We start from the raw sequence: 22,872 nt of genomic DNA, 5'->3' as shown, positions 1-22,872 counted from the left end.
TTCAGGACTATAATTAATTAAGGAACAAGGCATTTTTTCTTCATATTATTTCTTAGTACTCTACTCAAAAATTGTATACATCATTTTTTGTGAACAATTCATAGCCTTCAAGGTACTAAGGTTAAGCATATAACTTTATAAGGTGCTTTGCTCATACACGGAGCGAGTACTCGCGTCGATTAGTTAAGTCGACTCCAAATTTTTGTTATGATTAACGTCTTCGGAGGTGACAAGCTGGTGCATTGCACCCAAAGCACTTCAGGTTGTTCTGAACTTCTGAGCCAGTCGAGTTCGAACTTCGAGTTCCAGACTTCCATTATTACCAGTAAGCCCAGTAACGCCTTGGCCGCTGTAGTGTGCGTAGTTGTGTCGCTCTCTTTTGCTTGTGCCAATTGGCCGCTGTAGTGTTAACTGTGTTGCTCTTGTTTACTTCAACCATGCACACACCTTACTAGAAAACTCCCAACGTCGCACTGGCGCCGGCGTACTGTACGGAAAGCACTTGCATCGTGTATAGGCTCTCAGCGGACAAAACTGGGAATTTTTGTAAACGCGACTACTCTTCCTGTGTATAAGCACCTAATTTATACCTTGAGTTCGTGGGATTGGTGTTATGTTTTAATTTTATTGTCGATTTCTGACCTCATCGATGTTCTGAACACATCAATAATAATTAATAATTATAATAAACAATAATAATTAGGTTGACTTGGTGTTAATCGGGTGGCAGATTTTGTTTCACGAATTTAAATATCCGACAGTTTAATTTCATTTGTTTTGGGTGCTAAACTGATAAGGTTTGTAAAGGTTGACTAGTTCCTTAATAGCTTTTCGATTCGTTCTTAAAAAATAAATTTTTAGTTCTTGGCAACATAGGGAAGGTGAATTAATATTCTTAGCACAAATTTCACGCTGATCCGTCAGAGTAAGGGAGTTTAAAACTTTTGCTAATACTCAACTCGAAAGAAAAATGTGTAAACCTTTAAATTTTTCTATTCAAGTAATAATTGACTGAAACAGCCTTGTCGCGGCCTCTTAGCTAGAAGCGCAGATGGTGTCAATGAAACAGACTTGCTCAACGTCTTATATTGAGTTCTTCACATGACGTGCTCTGCAAAACAGAGTAGCGTAAGAAGGCAGAACTTATAGTTACTGTATATTAGCCTTAAGGTTAATTCTTCTGAGCGTTAATCGGCAACAACTGAGCAATTTAAAACGCTCGAAAATGTACTCTGATTTCTACCTAGGACTATAACACAAACATGAAAATATTTTGTCAAGGAAAAGTTCCGCTCTGGGTTATGCAGTGCAACTGCATGGTTAAGTTACGCGAAAGGAAATTAAAAATAGTAATTGATTCATAAATCATAGGCAATAAGATTAATTCGCACAATCACGTGTAGTGAACACTACACTACACGTGTAGTGTTTATTATGGTTGCAATTAGCTAAAAAATCAGTTTCAGAAAAAGGAAACATACAACTGCTATGACGAAATGAACTGCTATGAAATGCTATGAAATGACGATATATCAATAACTATGAAACTGCTATGAAATGACGATATATCAAGATCATTCAAGAGAGTTTAACTGGATTCAATGATGCCTTATTGATGCGGCACATAGTTTTCAGACTGCGTTATGAATTATGATGAGATAGAAAATCATGTACCAGTAAATAATACTTGAACATCCCTGCTCATATCACTGATAAATCAGGTAAAATTTACACATAAAATGATGCAAAGTCATCAGGAAGTGACTAACTTACATTCGTGTTATCATGAGAACTTAACACCAGAATTAGTATAAAATACAGGTCACATGCTAATTATTAATACTGCATAGGACAAGTTGGGTTACTGGCCACTGGAGGATTCTATCAATTTAATGTTTGGTAGAAACGAGTTTGCGGAGACACATTACAAACAATTTGATATGAGTATACTTTTAGAACATAAAAAGGATAAGTCACAATAAAATTACTCACGCTTTTGATTTCCCTAAGTGTCCCGTTTTTTTTGTTTATCCCGGTAACAGGGAAGCCATCGACGCTTCTTAAACCGCCAAAATTTCGAGAGTAACCCGAAACGCGTATGTCCGTGTACGCGGAGACTAAAAAAACATTAAAACTAATACTAATGGTAATGCTGGGATTTATCCCGGCACAAGCCTGCTTTAAACTTCTTTTGGAAGCTCAGAATGTTCTCAACTCAGAAATCATGTTCCGGTAAGAATGCACGCAATCGCACCTTATGATAGCAGTTGAAGTTCGCTATGGCTCCATTTTACTATTGCTCTGGATACCTGTTTTGATATGATAATATTAAATAAACAGAACATTTAACGCAGCCGAACAAATGGAATTTGGTAAAGGCATTTGATGAGTAGAGGAAGACTGGCGCCGGCAGTTGCAATGATGTGGCTGCGGCCTTGGAGCTTCAGTCAGTATCTTTCGGGCACCTCTTGTTTGAGGGCACCTCTGGTCTTCGCCGCTTTCGGCGAAGAGGCGAAGTCGGGATGCAGTCGCCCAGCGTTGGGACCTGAGACCGGCGTGTGCAGTGCGCTTTTGAGGCGCGTCATGATTGGATGCCGCAGTAAGTGGCCTGCTTTCAAGATTGTCGCTACTCCTTTGAAACTCCTGCACGATCGTGGTTAACATTAAAAACAGATGCCAACACTCACTTGTTTTAATTTTATTCATTTCATGTACATCAGTTTCACGATAGTTATACTGTCCGAGGATAGATCAACTAAATAGTGGAAATTGTGAAATGAAATAACAATAAATCATTCATTCATAAGTAATAATTGTCAACTTTTGTGCACACATGGAGGCTGGTAGGTGAAAAATGTGAGCCTTGCCATAGCATGTGCAGCTAAATATTCGAGTTACAGTCTTAATCCTACAGCATTAATATCGTGGGATGTAAATAAATGATTAAGTGAAATTTATTACAAATCGAAAATGTAATTACTCTTCAAAAGGCTCAAACCAGATTAACATGTACTCACCCCGCTGGTTTCTTAGGTACATTTCTGTCCACTTCCCCCAAGGACTTATTTGAACCAATATGGACACGGACCTCCATAGTCGTTACTGGTCGAATGTTGAGCTGCGGCCTGCAGAGTTGTAAGAAATGAGTACAGAATGAGCATATAGAAATAGTGAGACTGAAAAGGTTATTCAGATGATTGTCCACTGTTTCATTTTGTTAGAACTGGTACAACAGTAACGGATTATAATTACACGGACATAGTGATGTCGGCGCTGAAGAGCAGCCCTGATGTGGCCTGTTGAGTTGAGTTGGAGACTATTGGGTTTAGTTGATGCAAGGGACTAATCTAACAAAAAATTGATGGCACCTTGCAAGGAATAAGTAACTCTTACCTGAATACTATGATGTAGATCTTCGGGAAGAAGAGTAGGATGAGAGTGACGAGTGCGCTGAGCGACGTACAGACGCTCATGCAGATAATCTTGTGGTTGCTGCCGAAGTAGATCGAAACCCACGCTAGCTTTGAACAAATGAACAACAAATTCGTTCTTTATGCACAAGCAGAATTTTATCAAAATGTGGGATCTCACTAGGCTTAGTTCCAAGGATTCCCACGAATAAATGTTTTACTTGAATAACTAAATTCTCTTTCTTAAATCTTAACATTATAGGGAGACCACATGAGGAGGGCAAAGTTTTGAAATTAGTTTTTTTTTCTGTCAATTGATTCATACATTGTCTCCAACTTCACGCAAGTGTGCAAAATTTCAGATTGATTGGAGAGTTAGAAGTGTGTTAAATATCGATTATAAGATTTGTAGCAGACAGACAAACAAACAACAAGAAGTGAAGTTAAAGAGAATTGTTGTACAAATGTCGCTGTATGACGAAGTCACTCACCCATATCACGCAGGTCGTGTACATGGAGAAACCAATTAACTTTGCTTCATTGAAATTCTCAGGCAAGTTTCGGGTCATGACGGCGTAAAGTGTACACATCATCACAAGAATGAAGTCCCAGGCCAGAGGAACCGTGATGCTTAAAGTGGACGCGTTGCACTCCAGCATCACCTTTCATTCGAGAACAACGATAAGTAACCATAGAATTTACAATAGTTCAATCGCCTATAATTCTCGTTAGAGGCGAGTCAACGCAAGACGTTCGCATTCGACGACACAAGTTCGTATGCTCTCGGTCGTCATTTTTTAGAAGCACGAGATGTTCATAAATCAAAACCAATGTTCTATCTAAACGTAAATTAAATAGACATATATATTTAATCAAGGCTCGTTCTGCTTACCCGATCGCGCACTTGTTGTCGCTCGGTCCCAGGAGGCTCCGAAATAAACATAGCGACGATGATGACGACTTCGACGAAGATCAAGATGAGTGTTATCACCACCTGCAAGTTGGAAACTGTAACGCTTTGTGGTATTATGTTTTCTCGAAATATGGCTGTCCAGCATGGTTTTCAATTGAAACAAGCCATGTTCGAGTGCTGACCAGAAAATAAACTGACCAGACATTAAGATTCAGACAGAAGCCGAGGTGAAAAAATATCTCACAAAATTTGATGTACGACGCAAGGAAGAACTAAAAAATAACGTACTTGGACAAAGGTTGACATAAATCTCGGTTTTTGGACCATAAACTTCTTGCTGCCGGTAAAAATGCGAGCAATTCTGATGGTTTTTATCAAAAGCGGCGCGTAGATCATGGAGAACGAGAGGCCGGGCAGGAGGCGAGCCGCGATGCAAGAGGTAGTCGACGGCGGGGCCAGGAATGCGAGGGACGAGGAGTACGACATCATCATGCCCACGAAAATTATGTACGACAGCTCGCGAGTCGATGCCTGACGAGAACACACGAGGACATCATTTTGGTTCAGTGGAGCAAGTTATTGATACAGACAGGTTTCACTCCAGAAGCAATGTTGGTCATTACTTGGTTCCAATCTACCTGCAATTAATAGTAAATGCGGAAAAATATATTAATGTAATACCTAGAGATGTTTCGGTAATGCTTTTTATTTTCTCGTCTTCCCTAGATATCCAAATAATAGACAATTTGAGAGCTTCTGTGATTAGGATTCGGTTAGTTGATGGACGTACTAATATGACCAACAACGATTAATGTGATGATAGACCGTTCTGGTCCAGTTATAGTAGAACTATATAATCCAGTCATATTTTTCAACAATACAAAACAGGGTTAGAGCCATCACGCCACCTTGACGACTGGAGTTTGGTTGTAGTGGATAAAGACAGCCATCGTAATAGCGGTCGTCAAAAATCCCAGCGCAGCCAAAACCCGCGCAGCCAAAACCAGCGCAATGACCTGGTCGTCGCCCCAAGAGAGATGCTCAACCATGATCTCTTCGCAGCCTACAGGTCAACCAATATATGGTAATTAGTATAGTAATTAAAAAGATCAATCATAAAACAGTAATGGGCTGGTAGTACGGGCTTACTATCACAGAGAATGTGAAGTGAACTAAGAGTGAAGTTTATTCGTGTTAGATTCTTTCTAAACTGCTTTAAAAAAAGGTGATAACTCATTTCGAGTATCTAAAACTGTTTTAATCGTTATATGGTTCTCACATAAAATTCTTTGATTGCCCTCTAAAAAACAATAATTTCTAATCAGAATATAATTCCTTTGCATCAGCTCTCAGCGGCACAAATTAACATTCTATCCGCATCTGACAGTCTTTCGCCAATGCAATGCATCCCGATCGTTCAAGTTAGTACTAAAGCACACTGAACAGTTCAAGTTCGTACTAAAGCGCACTGAACAACTGGATCGCCGATCGTACGCTATAGCCAAGCTTCGCGGTAAGTGTTTGATCGTGACCTATTTTCATCATCGAACCCACCCATAACCTTTTATGTATTTTATAAATTTGCTGAACTCTACACATTGACAGTAGGTGTTCGAACTCTTCCGTACAAGACAATGGACGCATCATAACAAAATGTAAACAAAAGGGTTGGTTGTTATAGTTCATAATGTTGTTATAAGTTCCTTCATAATTGTGCGTGAAGCCTGCCATTAACCTACCGGTTTTGTTGACATTTGGCCAGAAGTAAGGCTGGCACTCGGAGCACGTGGTTTCATTGAACAGATACTTGGAGTCTTCGCATTCGAGACACGTCCAACAGCACGTCTTGATCTTCTCTCCGGTTTTTTGGAAAGACTGCGACGAATAGCAAATTAAAATTAGGAAGTAATCTTCAAGGAAAATATTGTTTCTGCGAACGTTCCTAAGTAAAACTGGATATAAAAAACGTGCCTTCTTGCTTGATTAACATGGTATCAAATGTAACCTCTTATAAGGGGAGCATGTCGGTCTAAAAAACTTTTTTGTTTACGGACGGATCATTATGAAACTTGGTACGCATATGTAAAATGTAAATCAATGACATATTTGTTCATGTAAACTTTTCGAAAAAATTAAAGAAAACTTGAAATTCATAGAAAACGTCAAAAAAGAGGTACTGTAAAAATCAATTTCCTCCCAGGATTTTCAAGCTACAACATCGAGGGACAGATCATTCGATGCGTAAAGACCATATCTTAAGATCATCCTTACATTTTTTCGATTTTTTTTAGTTTTTCCTAATTTTTTCAATTTTTTACCTCTTCGCTATTTTTTTCATTTTCTGCCCCTTTTTCAATATATAACCAAAACAAAAACAAGTCGAAAAAATGGCCTGATGATCTAGGCTATAGAGATTTTATTTTCGAATCGAATGGTTATATCTCTCAATGCTGTAGCTTGAAAATCATAGGAGATAAATTTTTCAGAAGGCGTATTTTGGAAATTTTAGTTGTTCAGGGGAGCCAAATAAGTAAAATTTTTTGAAAAAAGAAGAATATGCAAAAAAATGGTTTGATATTATAGCCCAAGCTTTCCCAGAGCCAATTGGTTGCATTTAGAGTACCAGCACACGTCTTTAGAATTATTCCTGTCCAGTTTAACGTGAATAATAACTATAAATGTGACTTTTTTCATTTTACATTTATACAAATAAAAAAATGTTCATTTTATATAAGTTCAAAACGCCTAATTGAGAGCAAGACGATTATGAAATTAATCTGGAAAAAGTTGAAAAGGACAGTGGCCCAGTGGTTATATTTCAGAGTACCAGGATTGGCTCCAATTGGTTGCCTTTAGGGTACCAGCACACGTCTTTAGAATTATTCCTGTCCAGTTTAACGTGAATAATAAGCTATAAATGTGACTTTTTTTCATTTTACATTTATACAAATAAAAAAATGTTCATTTTATATAAGTTCAAAAAGGCTAATTGAGAGCAAGACAATTATGAAATTAATCTGGAAAAAGTTGAAAAGGACAGTGGCCCAGTGGTTATATTTCATTCAGAGTACCAAGATTGGCGCAGAGGTGCTAAGCACAGTAGAATTTGGAGCAGTGAGTTGCGAGTTCGAGACTGCAACAAGCTGTGAATGTTCTGCGATGTTAAGAATCGACGACAGGCCTACGGCCTAATAAACGCTGGAACCGCTATGCTAAAATTGAAAAGGTTTTGACTAAAAGCTACGCCTACTTTTTCCAGGCCATTATGCATTCCCCCTGATGAAATCACGGATGATTGTTGTAATTTTTCTAGGATTGTTATATGAAAGATATACTCCTACACATTAATTAAATAAAAAGATAAATGAGCTCACCTTGGCTGTACCAGCGGCACAAGGACTGGAACACACAGACGTGGGTGGCAGGCCATTGAGGCTGTTGAACATGACGGTTCCTTGCTGCATTTCGAGAGTGCCGTTATCCCAAGTGCCGATCCTTACGTATCCGTACGATCCGTTATTGAAGCGTTGGAAATTCAATATTTCGTACCTGTAAACCAAGTCAGAGATACTCAAGTTCTTCTGTTATGCAAACAGAGTACTTCTTGTTTCATTCACATAATGAACCAATCTAACATTTTCACTATTTTAGGAAGTCATCCGATTGTACAATGTGTTATTGAAAGCCGGGGTCGCTAGGAAATGAATAAAGACTGACCTGCCTGGGGGGTCTCCGTTAGCATCAAACGAAACCGTATCGTTGTGGAATTGATATGTTACGTTCATCAAGTGAGTCTGTAAATAACCAAAAACTGAATTTAATTAGAATAGTTTGAATTTAGATAGCTTAAATTAGATCACATTTCAGTTGGCTTTATTGCATCGATTAATAACCCATTTGAAGTATTGTTGAGATATGGACCATCATAATGGGAATTATTGATACATTAATTTATTGATTAATGAATTTGATCCATAATGTCACATTGGAATCTTTCTGGAGTTTTTTTTTTCATACCGTACTGGTGATTGACAAGATTACGGATTGTCACATGTAGCATCCTATTTAATGTCTGTGTTCAACTCATTTATGAACTATTATCTTATGAAAAACAATCAACAAACTTCACAGCTTAGTAACATGACATCACGTATTAGACTACGTGGAAAAACTTCTTGTGTACCTATCAACTTCCGTGCTTCATTTTGAATTCGCTAAAACAAACACGAGAAATGCACTGTTATTTAAGTTATTGTACCAATATGAGAACCCGTCGTGTATGAACCAGTTTTCTCTCAGCGAAGTTTTCGTAAACTTTGAGAAGCCTTATTGGTGCAGCATAACATATATGATGCAATTCCTCATTACGCATAACGATCAGGGAGAGAACGCAAAGCTTGGACCACAATTGAATGAATACGTACATGGATATCTAGAATGGAACAATTATTACATGGTACAAGCTTGCCTTTATTGAGAGAATCATTTTCTATAATCGTAAGTAATAAGAAAAAAATATACTTTTAATAATTACTTTTTAAAGACAACACTTCTAAAGAATCCAGAGTCTTCAATGTTACACATGTACAATGAATTTCTAATTTTATTTTCGAAAATTAAAGAAATTAATTTTTCAAATTTTTTATATAATATAAATGTCTATAAACGTGCTGGGAACCTTGGTAAGGCCCCCGCAGTAGTTGATAAGCGCTCCGCGATGTAACGCGTCGGTTGAGTTCTCCGACATTAGGGTATGCAACCAGTGAAAGCAGGTTGCCAGCGCGCTGGTTAACTGCTCAGGCTGGCGCCTGAAACCATAGAATACAGAAGCCTATTCGTACAGGTTTTCACTGNATGGGTGCAGTTGCTAAGTGGAAATCGAGCACATCATAGGATAGAGGATTTGAGGTTCAGGACCTCACTCGGTTTCTTTTATTTTAATAAAAAAATTTCTTTTTATTGTTATAAGTGTTCACTAAAAGGAAATTTTTTTGTGCGTGGGTGCAAGAATTGTTTTTAAAGGCACGTCACATTAGTAAGCATTGGTCGACAAGGCAGTGTCAAAGACCTTCATCCTCATTGATGCTACATCTATTCCATCTATCGAGTACTCTGACCTCCATTGATAACCAATCGGTGCTTCATCAATAATTTTGTTATAATAACTACGGATCTTTTAATCTTTATGCGAAATAATCTTTTTGTAACGCCATGACAGGGACTCACCAGTGCACGGCGGCAAGCCCTCTAATGTCTCCTTGACCGGGAGTGAGCATTTGAATTTGTGCTGCCAGAATTCTTCGAACCAAGGGTTCCTCGAGTTTTGCATTGGCTTCAAGGCAGAATAGTAATTAGCAAAGTCCATTAAATAAGGTCTTTTGATCCTGACTGAAATTCCGCCAATGAAAATTTCTTCTAGCCTGTCGACAACGTCAGTCCGGTCTGCCCAGCCATCACTGAAAATGAGGTAGATTCCTTTTAATACTAAATATTTGAAGAAATGAATTAGACAGAATAACGTGTGACACTGCAATTTTTTCAAGCAATAGAATTTAGTCACTTGACAAAGTACTTAGATTTGAAATAGTCGTCACAAATATTAGTATTTGAATGAGAGGAGATGCATCGAGGCATTAAAAATTAAGATGGCTTGAAACATGAAGTTCGAGCTCATCCGTAAACAAATTTTTTCCAGTAAATCCCGTTTTCAGTTGGTTAATGAATTGAACTTATGTTCTAAGAGTAATGTAGTAATGTTCTATTATGTAAAAACACCTCGGCCCGCGGCAAATCACTTTTTCTCATCGTCACTTAATTAGCCAATGACCGGCACAAAATGAGTTCGTAGCGAGACTGCTGCAACAAGCAGCTTTCACTCAAAAATGCTACAAAAAATGTTTTCGTGAGAAAGAAACGCGGCCTAAGTGCGGACAATGTAAGGCATAAAAGATGTAATTCAATGAAAAACCAAAGAGTCTAGATTTGGTTGGGAAAAAAAGAGGCGAAAATATTCAATTAATGATTTGAATGTTTGACCTTAAACCAGCTTGACGATAGAATTATGACATGAAGATACTGGGCATCAGGCCTTGTGAGCACAGACGACTACTGGTAGTGCACACTTGCAGAAATTCAAATTGAAGGAATCATATACCAGACTTACATCTACCCACATCGTAACACGATTATAAATGAATCAACAATTCAAATTAAAATGTATGAAATTCGATGGAGAATAAAGTATACAAAGGATTTAACGAAAAAATTTAGTCAGGTACAATTGTAAAGACTATAGAAATGAAACACGGCCGTGTGTATCCATGTGAACTAAAGGAGACTCCCGCCTTCGACAAATGTTCCTAATCTTTCTAAGTTCGTTGATGACGTAGGGGCCGGCGTTTGCGTGGGCGGTAAAAGAACACTGGAAGCTAAATAAAATCCTGAATTTCCGGAATAGCTCGGCGTTTGGTTGAACGTCTCAAAAAATTACTCAAAGTAACAAGTATTTTTCCCGTTATTTAATGTTTGGTTTTGCTTTAAAACCTCCCTAAGCTCTGAGACAAGTGAACTTTTTACCTCATAGAACATGGTTGCCGTTGTACAATGTCTGTCCAAGGGGGAGCGCAGCCGTGGGTAACAAAATTGACTCGTAAACAGGCCCTGGGCCTAACGCCAACCATCAGCATGCAATATCTACACATAGCCTAAGATCAATGAGCTGTGGGTAACTCCGGCTAACAGTAAATCCGCTGTGCACAACACAGCCACTGCTTCACAGCGCCGGAGCGCAACTGGCCGGAGCGCAACAGGCCCTACCGCAACAGGCGGCGCAGGTTAGGTTAAGTTACGTTAGGAGTAGCTGTTGAGCTGTTGCGGTAGGGCCTGTTGCGCTCCGGCCAGTTGTGCTCCGGCCTGTATGCGCTGCGGCCTGTGACTGAACGGCGCTGTTGTGGTGGGCGCTTTGTATCAAAAGCCGTGAAGATGCCCGGCTGCGTTACGCTAGGGAAGGTATATGAATCGCAAAGTGGACTTGGCTATGCTGACTCTAGCTATCCACCCTGTCCAAGGCAGCTGACGTCGGAAAAGAATGTCGGCTTTTCCATCGAATTATGCAACAACAATGACAAAAGTTGAAGTGTGACAGACTTTCTGAACGACAATCAACTTGATGCAAAACCTTATTCACTCAATACACTGACCTTCCAATGAAGTCAAAATTTCAGATCAATTAGACAGGTAAAAGTGTGTCAAATATCAGTTATAAGATTTGTAGCTGACAAAATTATTTTTTCAATTTTTTTAATATTCAAAAAAAATTTTTTTTACTTCTTAAATCATTTACTTTGACGTTTGATTCATGCATTGTCTCCAACTTTAAACATGTATGCAAAATTTCAGATCGATTGGATAAGTAGAAGTGTGTTAAATTTCGATTACAAGATTTGTAGCAGACAGACAGACAGACAAACAGACAAACAAGAAGTGAAGTTAAAGAGAAGTCTTGTAAAAAATCGGCGTAATTGGATAGGATAAAAATAAGCGATATTTAACGAAAAAACTTAAGGGTCAACGAAGTTAACTCTAATCATACGTTCTGACAAATTAGCTTCGTGAAAAAGAGATTTGAAATTTCACAACCACATCACAGCGATTTTTAGAAGATAAGTATAATCCTCTATTTACATAAGAAGATTTGATAACAGTTTCCGTCTATTACTGTATATTGCGTGAAGTTGGCTTACTTAGAGGAGCGAGGTAACCTGCGTGCGGCTACACATGATGTCACGTCAGCGTGACACCGTAAAATTGTACAGCGTTTCTCAACGGGTGCAACAGAGTATTGATAGGAAGCTTAGTGGCGTCATCTCCGGCTATGCTGATGTGAACAAGAGCAGATAAAGTTAAATTGTATTCCACTACTTCACTCTATAACTATACTGACCGTCGGAAAATTGAGTAAAATACCGTGACCACTGATGGGTTCGGAGTTGCGTTAATGAGCCCTTAGACTTTATTTATTTCTAAACATATTGTTACATATTTACAGGAAAATTTTTGCACAACCAGATTCACTGCTTTCCATAGCTCATAGAAGAACAAATTAAGGGTATCAGGCCGTTACCAGCATCTCGGAAATGTCTTTGCTAATCTTTGGTGACCAAAGAAGTGTAACGAGGCTCACGAGACCTACAATAAGGCAGAGACTCAACCAAATAGATTATTAGAAGAATTGGCCCATTGTTATAGGCCGGTGAAGATTGTCTTTATTTTCCGGTCTTAATTTTTTCAAAATACTACAGACAACAAAAAGAATCGATGAGGCTTGTGGGCTTTGTTTATAGATCAATTTATAATTTCTTAGATGAGTCTACCATTTAGCCAAGTTTCAAAAGGAATCAAGTACTGTCATGATATACTTTATTTAAAAAAACAGCATTGCATCAAAAATCATTTCAACAACGGCTTAACCTTGCTAACGATTTCTAATGAATATAACGAAGTAAATTTGCGCAAACTTAAGAGACAACATTATTATCACGATTATGGCAGATATAATTTTTGTTTTTAATTTAATCTGTCTGGAAAAAAAATATCAGTGCACTGAGTTAGACAAACTCACGCGTTTGTGGTTTAACTAGTTATTTTTAAAGCCGTATATTTTTAAGCGGAAATGCAATGTATCCTACTGAAAAATATTTTTTGAGCAATAACAAATGATTTGGGCCGATAGAAGCAGTGTCGTTTTGGCCGAGGTGAGCAGAGTGGAGTCTGAAATAACATAGCGAGCTCACCGTCAGTGTAGACCGTCGAGACATACGTCCACTTGTTGTAGTTATTAATATTGAATTGAAGATAACTGGTGCCACTATCAATTTTGTTGTTGTGGTTCCCCGGTCTCATTTTTACATGAGACCATCAGTGTAGACCGTCGACATGTACGTCCAGTTGCAATAGTGAACGATAAGTGAACAGAATATTACTGGTGCTTACCATCAGTGTAGACCGTCGAGACATACGTATAGTTCTTATAGAGAACGATAAGTGAACAGAAGATAACTGTTGCTCACCATCAGTGTAGACCGTCGAGACGTAGGTCCAGTTGTAATAGTGAACAGAATATTACTGTTGCTCACCATCAGTGTAGACCGTCGAGACGTAGGTCCAGTTGCAATAGTGAACGATAAGTGAACAGAATGTTACTGGTGCTTACCATCAGTGTAGACCGTCGAGACGTATGTCCAGTTGTAATAGTGAACGATGTCAACCATGACTTGGGCTTGGTAGTAATCAGATGGAACCACTCGCAGGAAATCGGAAAATCTATTTTTATTGCTCAAATATGAAGAAGTCGCCGAGTAGCCAACTTGCGGGATATTAAATAGCTTCAGTAGATTTTGAACCTGCCAGCACAATAATTATCTGGGTAAAAAAATGCACAATTTTGTGATGTGATAATATTCATTAAACCAACTTATCCAAATTAGAAGAAATATTTCGAAATCAAATCCAGATACACAGGAAGGCTTTTGACGAAGTAGGGTATTTAAGCAAAAAAAATATTCATAATAATCAATAAACATAATTCCTTATTCTGTCGAGGAAAACCAAACGTAAAAGCACAACGCAAAACCAGTTCTTTTCAAATTCAAAAAGTGTTCTCTAAATTTTTAACAGAACGCGAATGCTCTCGGGTGCCATAAAATGAAAATTTACGCAAAACCAGTTCTTTTTAAATTCAAGAAGTGTTCTCTAAATTTGAACAGAACGCGAATGCTCTCGGGTGCCATAAAATGAAATTTACTTGGAGTCTCAAACCTGTATCGTTGCTTCGGAAGACGCGGGGCCAATAACCCCGACGATGTTCTTCTTGCAGTTCGGTCGGATGAAGTCCCTGGAGTCGTCGAGCCCGCCGCTGCCTCCGCAGCTGTCCGAGTCTGATATGGCATTGCGGATGAATTCTGGAGAGGACGACATCGATAAGGATTAATTAAGGGCATTGCAATTACAAATGTTAATTAATTCATAGAATTGCGACTGCTGTTGCCGAGGAAAACATCAACCCATACTGAGTGTGATCTTATATTAACTGTACATGCGAAATGAATGTAGTCAATATATTACTGATTACAAGGGTCCTAAGCTTGATATTATTAATTTAACTGATAATATATTATATATAACCCTGCTCAATCAATCAATCGTCAGTTATGGAAAGATCGGGTTACAAAGGCCGGATTCTTTGTGAATCAAGTCACGAAAAATTCAAGAATCGGCAACAGGCCATAGGCCTATTTCTTCAGTGCCGACACTTCTATTCTATATGACAATAATGTAAAATTTGGGAACCGGAATTTTTCCTTGGAATCAAGTTCCTAATGTGTTTAAGACCTTCGTATCACCACATAATATAGCGCCAACTGAAACAAATGGTCACTGGAGTTGACTGCAGGGGTAACTAACCCAAACTCTGCTCGAGGGCGATGGAGGAGCACCAGCAGGAGTCCCTGATCTCGATGCCCAGGGTGATGTTGGGCAGCAGGTCGGGGTTGCGGTTGATCTCGTCAACCGCGAGGAACGCTGCCTCGACGCGCTGGATGCCGTAGTGCTCTCGAATCTTGTGGGAAATAAGTATATTGATAAAATTGTCGCATTGGTCTCAATGAAAATGGGAGAAATGAATAATGGTTTGAGTTAGGGTTAGAGGTGTAAAAATAGTTTTTACAAACTTTTTTACAATTTTACTAAGGTTTGGTCCAGCGAGAAAAAGTTCTTTTACCTTAAATAACCAATTGAAAAACGTCAACTACATAATCATTGTCGCGGGCTTACTAATTAATATACAGTATATAATATATGTATTTATATATTATATATATATCCGGACTTTAATTATTTTTTCTAAATTGCAAATATAGGTAAAAAAAACTCAACCTGGCTGGACCTAATCCCTGCAGAAAGGTCTTTAGCAACGTAAAGAAAGGTTTTGGAAACACCTAACCCTAACTCTATAACCAACGAGGTTGACGTTTTTTTGATGTCCGGTAGTATAGTTCATTTATTTTCCCGTCGGGTCTTTGGGTACTATAACTATAAATTGCAGAGTACACAACCGGACGCGATTTTGTCCGGGTATCTAACCCATGTCCGATAATGTTACCAATTCTGTCCGGTTATTGTTAGACTTATACCTCTTAAATATATATATCTATATATTTATATATAAAGCTGAACTCCTAAACTTTTTCAATTAATACAGTTGCGGAAATAGCTATACGACCACCCAGCTTTCTCTAAATATTTTCTTGAATAAAGAAATACGGAATTGTAATTAGTACGAGATTAAACTGCGTTTAAAAACGGTTTGCTATACGACCACCCAGCTTTCTCTAAATATTTTCTTGAATAAAGAAATACGGAATTGTAATTATACGAGATTAAACTGCGTTTAAAAACGGTTCCAACGATATACAGAAAAAATGTTTTTTTTTTCGAAATATATGCGAAGAAATGATGAAAATTAAAAAAACTTAGGCGGAATCGGCTATAAGACCAAGATATGTTTTTCTGTTTGCTGATCCCATTCACTCGTTTTGATAGGCAATCTTACCTCCTTTCTTCTTAATTACCTCAATGCATCTTCTCCCCATGCTATTTACCAAATCATCCAGAGTCTTTTGAACAATTTTGTCCCAGGAACGAAGGATAGCCATGTTTAGGTCACTTACAGATTGGAACTGGCCCATTTTGGTAAACATCCATCGTCATGATTCCAATGGAGTTGAGGTTAAGGCTAAGCGCTGGCCACGGCGGGTAATATTTTGCTCTTGGAACCACGAATCTGCTGATTTCGAGGTGTGAATCGAAGCATTGTCTTACTGGAAAACATATGATCGCTCATACTTCTCATAGACAAAAGGGAGAAAATGGCGAAATTGCGTGTGCTTGTATGCCTCAGAATCTTGTTTCCCTTGGCTTGTAGAATAGCTAGAGCTGATTTTTCCTTTCGGCTAAACGCATCCCAAACCATGACAGAACCAACACCAGTTTGGCGCTTGGAAAATAATTCAGATTCGAGGTCCAGGTAGTGCCAATTAATAGCATTGCTATCCATCTGGACCATAAAGATTGAACTTGTTTTCATCGCTGAAGATAATCTTGTCCCTTCCCTCACCAATAAACACATCTTTTACAGCAAATTTTAGTCGATTGTTAATATGCTTTTGTTTTAGCATAGGGGCATTTTTCCGATCCATGTACTGTCTCCGAGTCATGCAATATCTGACGGATGCTTCGTGCTGTCACATTAACTCCAGTGGCCAATTTCACACTGTAGAAGTAGAGGTAGCGCCAGAACGAGAAGCCACTGAAAACAGTCGCCTATAAAGAGGCTAAGATCCCTGTCGGTTTATTTTGGGGTTGGTCAACGATGCTTTTTTGATCCGTAGCCGTTCGGATTAGCGTCCGGATCCGCATGGATATTCTTCTTGTTGCCGTGCATCTTAATTGGAAAATATTGCGGAAAGATACTTATTTTTCTTGGTTTTATAACCATTCCCATTGAGACCGTTTTTGAACGTACTTTTAAATCGTATCATAAAATCCCGTATTTCTTTACACAGAAAAAATATTAGAAAAAGCTGGGTGGTCGTAAAGTCATTTCCCAACTGTAGATGGCAATTTGTGTCGAACTTTCTTAACTTACGTATTTTCCGAGAATTTCAGTTGTAAGCGGACTGTGGTTAGACTCGGCCCGCTGATTCAACGAATATGAAAAAATTGTGGACATATTCGACGAAATTTTAAATTCAACACGTTTTAAAACATTTAAGTACTAATGCATTCCAAAAATTATTTAAAATCTCGTTTACGACGTTGACGTAGCAATTGTTGAATTAAGATGTAGGTTTTGTGCAAGAAATATCCACACAGTAGTGGAATATATTCATGCGTCGATACAAAGTATAGTCTATTTTCAATCGCTAAAAAATAAACTTAAAAGTATTAATTTATAGCTTTTGGATAGTCCACGGACTTTTCGAAAGAAAATTTTCAAAATTAAAAACTCTTTCTTGTTATAAATGGTTCCCTTGGGTTCCATACTCATGTAAATTATTTTATTTTCACGGGAGTTATTATTCTTAGCGTTTTTTACAAGTAGTCTCCATTTGCCAGTGAATATTACAATTTTTAGAGGACGAGAAGAGATGCAAGTGAAAATTTTCAAATTTTACACATACATGCACGTTGATAATTGGCTTGCTGCGCAATGGCTTCTACACTACTTTCAAATGAAATTAAGTGAGCATTAAGATGCGTAGTGGTATAATTGTTTGATATTAGCCTCACTTTAGAGTGGATTACTTCTCTTCACAAACTTGAGGCAGGTTAAAACCCATCGTTCGAAAGATAATTAGCACGTCAAAAATATTATTTGATTTCTGCTGGGCTTAGGATTGGGTCTCATCGCTCATTATGACGCAAATCTATTAAAGAATTTTCCAGGCCTCTTGCTTGGGAAAAACTAATTGAAGGCATTAGCACGTCTAATATATTATTTGATTTCTGCTGGGCTTAGGATTGGGTCTCATCGCTCATTATGACGCAAATCTATTAAAGAATTTTCCAGGCCTCTTGCTTGGGAAAAACTAATTGAAGGCATTAGCACGTCTAATATATTATTTGATTTCTGCTGGGCTTAGGATTGGGTCTCATCGCTCATTATGACGCAAATCTATTAAAGAATTTTCCAGGCCTCTTGCTTTGGAAAAACTAATTGAAGACTCATCGCTCATTATGACGCAAATCTATTAAAGAATTTTCCAGGCCTCTCGCTTAGGAAAAACTAATGGAAGGCACTCACCTCTCCACAAGTCTGCGCTCTCACAAACTCATCGGGCGGATAGTGTAAAGGCACGAGAGCACCGATGAGGATGTCCCCTTGCAGCAGCGCTGTCTTCCTTTTGTTGTGCACAAAGCTGCTGCTCTTGAATGTTAGTGAAGAGACAACTAGCATCCACACCAGAATCTTGACGTATTTCTTAGACATAGTGAATTTAAAGAGTCCTGGCTCTACGCTTAATCAGACGTTGTTATGCACGAAGCTGCTGCTCTTGAATATAAGCGAAAAGACAACTAGCATCCACACCAGGATCGTGACGTATTTCTTAGACATAGTGAATTTCAAGAGTCTTGGCTCTACGTTTAACCAGACGTTAGGCGCGAGCCACCAACATTTTCAGAGACCAATTCAAATTCAGCAAATGATGTGAAAATACCATTCCAGTATTTAATGAATTACGTCAAAATATGAACTGTGAAATTTGTAAATAGAAGAAATATCGCGAAAATTCACTATAGTGTCATATACGATCATGAATGCAATTCGAAAATAAAATAAACTTTTTTTAATGTTTTAATTGACTCCTCCAATCACCTGTAGACAACAAAGATCAATTCAGTCTCAGCAGTAAACTCTAATTATCTTAATCCATTTCCCACAATCCACAATTTCACATTTTTTTGTTATTTAAATACGAGTAGTGGGCACTTCATTCATATCACACTTTAATAATTCATGTCCGTTTTTCTACTTATGGCCCGGCAGAAATTAGAGTGTACGTTTACGCAGTGCGTCTTGGTTGGTGAACGATATTATGCAAGATTCTCAGCCTAAATTATAGCACTGGAGTGTCGTGTTAGCGCGGCGTCTTGGTTGGTGAACGATATTATGTGAGATTCTCAGCCTAAAAGCCCTAAATTATAGCACTGGAGTGTCGTGTTAGTTAGCGCAACGACCTATGACCTGAGAGCTGCACCGAACCGAGTCGTGCGAGGTGACGGCGGGGACCGGGTGGCGATGCAGACACAGTTTTACGTCGCGGTACACTAATAACCATTTCATAAAGGCTAACACTCATGGATTATTAAGAACGCGAATACACCTTTACACTTTTTAAACACACAGAATGAAACGGACGCAGTTTGAGGCACTATAAACATTCCGGATGTATCTTGGGTGGCGGTCAAAAGATATAGTCTTCATTTACTCTTATCTAGTGTATCTTTGTAGGTGAAAGATGTTCTGTAAAGTTCTAAACCTTCATTATAGTACTAGTGTTGCACGACCGCATCCGCATGTGACTTGGAGAGAGCTGTACCGGGCCTAGTCAGGTGAGGTGGCGCGTCCAACGAACGAATGCCGATGTAAAATAGCACGACTCGAAACGTTCGCTACCTCCAGCCTCCTTCTATGGACTGTAGTACTGCAGCTAAACCCGCTAAACCCGCAACCCTGCAGCTAAACCTGCATCAGGCTGACCATTATATCTCGTACTGGTTTTAATATGAAGGTTTGATCTGCGGCTCCGTAACAATGGTTATGCAATGGAGCTCAACACCGGACATTCATGACCTCGAATTAGATTCATCTTATGACCTTCTCACTGAAACTGTATTTGAATTCCGAATAACTTAAAGATGAGAAGAGGGCTTAATTCGCTTACCGCGCACCACCATCACACACAAGTTACCGAAAGAGCAAGCCTGCAGCACTGGATGCATGATGCAATTGAGAAGACGTAACTGCTTCAATTAAATGCAGCACTATTCATCGTGATGAGGACAAGGAAACTCCATTAGTAGTAATTTTACAAACAGCAGAAGCAAATACATCCGTCATCAAGTAAAAAATGTGCAACCTGATAAATTTAAGTATAATATAAATTATCAGTGATTGAACCAACTCCTGGCAAGCTCGTTTCTTGCTCCTGGCTATAGATTCTCTGCGTTTTTATGGAACAAATCGAAAACTAACTCATAATATTTGTATAGTGACTCAACGCAACAACAATCAAACATTAGCATCATATCATATTTTAGTCACGAACAAGAAAATCGTTTTAAAACAACGCAGAGAGTTGAATACTTAGTTCTCAAATACCCTTTTGCAAAACCTGTTCGGCTGTTCCCATGCAGAATGCGGATCGTACACGATGTCAAGACAAGGTCGAATTTCTCGAGAGTCGAGACAAGGAAACATTTGGTACGTGTGTGTGAATTGCGAAGATTCATCTGTAAACGTATACACACACGTATACCAGTATTAAGTATACTGGTGTACGTGTACGTATGCTGGTGTACGTGTACGTATGCTGTATACGTGTACGTATACTGGTAAACGTGTGCGTATACTGATACACGTGTACGGATACTGGTATACGTGTACGTATGCTGGTATACGTGTGCGTATACTGGTATACGTGTACGTATACTGGTATACGTGTACGTATACTGGTATACGTGTACGGATACTGGTATACGTGTTGTGCGTATACTGGTATACTTGTACGTATACTGGTATACGTGTGCGTATACTGGTATACGTGTACGTATACTGGTATACGCGTACGTATACTGGTATACGTGTGCGTATACTGGTATACGTGTACGTATACTGGTATACGTGTACGTATACTGGTATACGTGTACGTATACTGGTATACGCGTACGTATACTGATATACGTGTTCGTATACTGGTATACGTGATACAGACCATGCATTATCGTCTACCCAAAGTCCTAACACGACGCCACATCATGAAACATTCATGTGAACAATAATAATCTTTTTAGCAATCTTTAAATCAATCGGGTAAAAAGTAACAGGAGTAGTCAGTAACAAAATAGCATCGTCCATGAGTGTTCAGTGCTTGTTTATTTAAATTAAAACCATAATCGCCTTGGATGCACAATTCAACGTTCACTATTTGACATTTTAGTGCAAGGCAATCTTTCTAACCGATATAGGATCACTGCATTCAGTAGATTTGTACTATCACCACTCATAAGTACAGCTGTATGGAAATTAAAAATTTGAAAAAGTCAAAGAGAAATTAGGAAGACGTGATAAGTTGTGTTAAGATTACTGAATACGCAAAGTGAAATCGAATTGTATTTCTTCTAACTTGAAAATTAGAAGTATAGCTGTCAATTTCATTGATTAACACTTATCCAATTTGAATTTGGAGGACATTCTGAAGCACAGTTGATCACACGTACAGACATAGTATACAATGCATTAGAACTGTTCAATATTTACCTTGTGATTCAAAATCAATGGGAGAGAATACAGGGAATAATGGTGCAATCGTCTTAATTAATATGAGCTTCTCAGAAAGATGTATCTCATCATGCCCGAGTATAATAACAGAATCGTTTTCATTAATTACCTCTTAACCGCTTAACGTAACCGGGGCTCGTTCCACGAATTCTGCCACTCAACTATTTTCCTTGCGCCACTTGTAGAGAAGTAAACATCATGCATGGTAGAAACATAAAATATTTTCAATCATGAAAACTATGACGATACTTCCATAGCATATTTCGCATTCATTTTTCATACCGATTGTAATATACCTTATGAAAGAATCCTCATTGTGGCACCTAAAGTGTCTTTTTAAGTTTTAAACTCAATTTTGAACTTAATTTTAGAGCGATTACTTCATTTTGATGGCGGTATCACAATTAATTCTCAATTAATTGAAGAATATTTGATTTATTGAGTCTCCTCTTAGTGAATAGGCCGACTGATAAAAATCAATATAAAGATGTCTGTGACAAGTTTTGAAAAAGAAATTGAATATTGAAGACAGAGCTGCAACTGCTGCATGCTAGCTCAGATTGGAAAACTTAATATAAGCTACCCCTAGATGAGTTAGAATCATCTCTACATGTAATTTTACAAATGCGTATAGCTTTCACATCTTTCCACCCATCTTAATCAATTACCGACAGCAAATATTTAACTGCAAATTTTGCAACTTCATGGGTGCAGTCATGTTATCACCGATGATTTTCGAAGAGATGTGCTCAATATTCCGGTTTGAATGACAGTCGCAGAATAGAGACATTTACAATGAATTGTGAAACTCAAATCTCTAAAAATTGTCCAGTAGAAAGTCTGTATATTTTATCACTGCACTGCAAGAAACATCTGCTTCGACTTTTGGCAGCCAGCCCGCGATACTCTCAAGTTGTCACTGCACCTGGAAAGGCACGATGAAAATTTTATATACAGTATTTCGGGTCATATATTACACTAAATTTTTCTCAAGTTGCGCAATAAAATTGTGGAGCTTCAATTGCGAGCTTCAATTGTGGAGCTTCAATTGCTGTTGAATTTTTATATTAGATACAAGTAATAAGATTATGTAAATATTCAGGGCTCTAGATGATTGTCACTTCACTCACTTGACACAACCTTCAAAGGGAGTGGTTTCAACTTAGACGAGACATGTTGGCCCAACAATAAAAAGTTTAAAAGGTAAAAAATACATAGCAATAAATAAATAGCAAATAAACAGCAATAAAAGGTAAATGTGAGCATTTTTGCAGCTGCACGCAGCGGTATGGCAATGCGTCGCAGAGGCAACACAGCCAAAGAGAAGACGCCAATTTACATCATTTTCAGTAGGTAAGAACGCTTGAGTGAATAGTGAGATATAGAAAAGTTAAGCGGCTGAAGCTATAGTGCCGTAAGTTGAAAAGTTC

At 38.3% G+C, this 22,872-nt stretch overlaps 1 protein-coding gene across 1 annotated transcript; it reads right to left on the bottom strand.

Moving 5' to 3' along the window:
• Positions 1-1,132: 1,132 nt before the first annotated feature.
• LOC108682190 (metabotropic glutamate receptor 5) lies at positions 1,133-18,412 on the bottom strand. The gene is made up of 16 exons (XM_047883862.1): positions 18,185-18,412; positions 14,785-14,938; positions 14,140-14,282; positions 13,535-13,724; positions 9,550-9,655; positions 9,002-9,131; positions 8,041-8,117; positions 7,698-7,872; positions 6,063-6,198; positions 5,232-5,386; positions 4,612-4,854; positions 4,303-4,404; positions 3,902-4,072; positions 3,394-3,521; positions 3,018-3,125; positions 1,133-2,643 (listed from the first exon to the last, which is right to left on the bottom strand). Exons 1-16 carry the CDS (start codon positions 18,368-18,370, stop codon positions 2,448-2,450), a joined length of 2,400 nt encoding a protein of 799 aa, XP_047739818.1. The 5' UTR covers positions 18,371-18,412; the 3' UTR covers positions 1,133-2,447.
• Between the last annotated feature and the right edge of the window lie 4,460 nt (positions 18,413-22,872).

Source organism: Hyalella azteca, unplaced genomic scaffold, assembly GCF_000764305.2.
Source record: "Hyalella azteca isolate HAZT.00-mixed unplaced genomic scaffold, Hazt_2.0.2 contig13874, whole genome shotgun sequence".
In the NCBI taxonomy this organism is placed as follows: domain Eukaryota; kingdom Metazoa; phylum Arthropoda; class Malacostraca; order Amphipoda; family Hyalellidae; genus Hyalella; species Hyalella azteca.
The sequence above is the reverse complement of the archived record's forward strand: the minus strand, read 5'-3'. Positions and strand labels throughout refer to the sequence as shown.